The following is a 3,231-nucleotide window of genomic DNA, read 5'->3' as shown; positions in this document are numbered from 1 at the left end:
AGCTACACAAATTGTATCAAATTGGCAATATACGCACGCACCTTTCATCATCTGCCGATCGCCGGGTGTGTGCGTGTCTGCCGCAGTCCATGTGACAGCCTTGCGCCAACTCTGAGAGAGCAAAAAAAAGAGAGGAATAGAACAGTAAAGGTTTTGTGTTGGCATATACTACGTCAATTTATATGTGCTCAAATGTACTTCTTATACGTCCCTAAGATCAATATAGGTACACCCGAATTTAGGTATATAGAATCATATATCCATTTAGATTTGTGTAGAGTAAAGCAAAGTCGAGTTGAAGACACTCCAGTTCCTGCGTTCATTATATACTTCTTCGAGCCAGCTAAGCATTCTCTCAAAGCAATACTAATGTGCTTGATCCGCAATATATATATATATATATATATATATATACTACCACACCACCACACACACACACCCACACACACACACACACACACACATATATATATATACATATATATATATATATATATATATATATATATATATACATAGATACATATATACGTAAATACGTAGATACATACATAGATACATAGATATACACACACACACACACACACACATATATATATATATATGTATACATATATATATATATATATATATATGTGTGTGTGTGTGTGCGTGTGTGTATATGTACATATATGTGTGCACAAGGTTATGTCAAGGGGCGGGTAAAGTTAAAGGATTCGCTTGAGCCCTCGATACGCGTGCTTGACTGTAATAGGCGTTGCTTTTACAAGCGAGGAATATATGCAGGACGTATACGCTTGATGTGTGCACAACCCTGTTACAAGCAGCCCAAAACTGTAGGTGGAGGAACAAGCTGTTCACGTTCCTAAATACACTTCTATCTGTCAAGACCGCTATGCGTGTGCACTACTCAAGTATGCAACCCGCCGTACTAGGTTTTAATACATGTACATAATTATATACACTTACCCCGGTATTCATGTATCCATATGTACATTGTTTATTTTACCTGTTCCAGTTCCGTGCGGAATTGGCTCTTGCAGCGGATAAACTCGCTCTTGAGGGCCTTGAGAATGCGCCTGTCGGCAATTTGGCTGTCGGGGTCGTACGCAATCGCCGCAAGTGCCGTAGAGATCTCTCCCACCGTTTGTGCTCGTTCGAGAAGGGCCGCTGGTCTAAAAATAGAAATCAAAACTAATGTATGAGCGGATACTATGCAGCCGATTGGAATAAACCATATCATGTAGATGTACATATATTGAAACATACAGCTATCGCTGGGCGCGTTCATGTGAGGCGGGACCCCGATCTAAATGTAGAAGAAAGACCTGTGATTGCTATGGCAACGAGTTGGGCTCAATAGCAGCCCGAATGTATACACATCATTATTTTCCGTTGTATGAGCTTTTTGAGGGAGGCTGCTGACTAAAATCTTAGCTTTAAAGCAGAAATATGTGTGATTGTCAGCGCAAGTCTCGAACAAAAAACTATAACCCACAACGTACAGATAAAACTATAACCATCTTTTGGTCCCGATATAAAACGAGTGTCGGGTCGCCTCAGCCACTACACTCACACGTCACCTAAATGGATACTATATTATGTTCTAGGGATATCTTATACAAGGCGTGCCAGTTCTAATGTTTAGTTCACATCACATCGAGGATACAAACTATGATTTCACACCTCGCAACATATCACCTACTTACTATAACTACGAGTACATGTACACTGCATGTCTTTTTGAATACATACGCTTTAAAGCGGAAGAATGTGTGATTGTCAGGGCAAGTCTCGGCCAATAAGCTATAAACCACGACGTACAGATAAAAGTATAACCATCTTTTGGCCCCGACAGGTCGCCTCAGCCACTACACTCACACGTCACCTAAATGGTTACTATATTATTTTCTAGGGACATCTACTACAAGGCATGCCAGTTCTAATGTTAAGTTCACATCACATCGAGATTATAAACTATGATTTCACACCTCGCAACATATCACCTACTTACTATAACTACGAGTAAATGTACACTGCATGTCTTTTTGAATACATACTCTTTCGGATGCATCTAGCAGTAACAACCGACGCAAAAAGGCACGATACAGGTACGTATGCGTATATGTGCACAACAATATGCACCTATGAACGTACCCAGCTTCAGATGACTCAAGCAATAGCAGTTTTTCATGTATGCTACACAGGTGTTGCAATACGTTCGTGATGCTTTGTGAACGCGTTAAGCGCACAACCGCCTTATTCTTTTCCTCTTCGGATATACGCAGTTCATTCTCAGCTGATGTAAGCTTGTCCTTCATGTCTCTTAGTCTATTAGATTGTAGAGGGGGGGGGATTAAAGAGGTAAATACCTAACTCTGTAATTAATATAAATATATACATAAAATGGTACATATACACAAATGTGTAGACTGTCAATCATATCGATTATTCGAGATAATGCAGAGTAGGGGGGGGGGAAGGAGCAGCTGAATGCCCACTAGTTGTATACTGGTTTATGAGCTGGTAATGAAATATACAAAAGCATCCGATTGGACGTACAATGTGTTCTCAATCTATAAAGAAGAGGTGAATGCCTAATACTTTGATCACTGGATGTCTAGTAAAGTACAAAATAGTCGACAACATCCATTAGACTCGAGTATGTACTTGTACATCTGCCATGTTGCCATCTTCCCGGTTAACAAAAACTATACTTATATAAAGGGCTGATATGAGCTTAAAAATATTCTTAGCTTTCACTTACTGGTGGCGCACTTTTTTGATCTCGTTCTCGAGTCCCTCACTGAAGTCGTACGACACCTCCAGCTCGTCGTAGTGCCTAGAGATGACATCATACACACGTCCCTTGACATCCTCAATATTCGCATTGATCTTAGGCAAAAAAGAGGCTATCTGAGCCGGAGAAAGCCACTCACTTTCGCTGGCCCCCATCATGGCTTTCTACCCAGATGGCGAGATGCTCAATATCTGACCCTGGAGTTATTTTCCAGCGTATAAAGGAAAAGAAGTTAGTTTGCATAAGTAAACACAAATTCGTTTACATATAAATCTCGATATGTACAAGTATGACGATTCTGAGAAATATACTAGTAGTAAACATTGATTTTCGCCACCACTGGCACATGCAAGCAAATGGCAAACATACGTATTTCTATATGAATATACATATGCATATATGTTTGTGTATATATATAAATATATTATTAC

At 39.8% G+C, this 3,231-nt stretch overlaps 1 protein-coding gene across 1 annotated transcript; it reads right to left on the bottom strand.

Annotated features, from left to right (window-relative positions):
* Positions 1 to 39: 39 nt before the first annotated feature.
* On the bottom strand, positions 40 to 2,321 carry SARC_11001 (hypothetical protein; the record flags this gene model as incomplete). The annotated part of the gene is made up of 3 exons (XM_014294928.1): positions 40 to 111; positions 1,010 to 1,175; positions 2,158 to 2,321. Coding segments are annotated over 3 exons (402 nt in total), but the record flags the coding sequence as incomplete, so codon positions are not given.
* Between the last annotated feature and the right edge of the window lie 910 nt (positions 2,322 to 3,231).

Source organism: Sphaeroforma arctica, assembly GCF_001186125.1.
Source record: "Sphaeroforma arctica JP610 unplaced genomic scaffold supercont1.1483, whole genome shotgun sequence".
In the NCBI taxonomy this organism is placed as follows: Eukaryota; class Ichthyosporea; order Ichthyophonida; genus Sphaeroforma; species Sphaeroforma arctica.
This window is presented reverse-complemented; position numbering and strand designations above follow the sequence as displayed.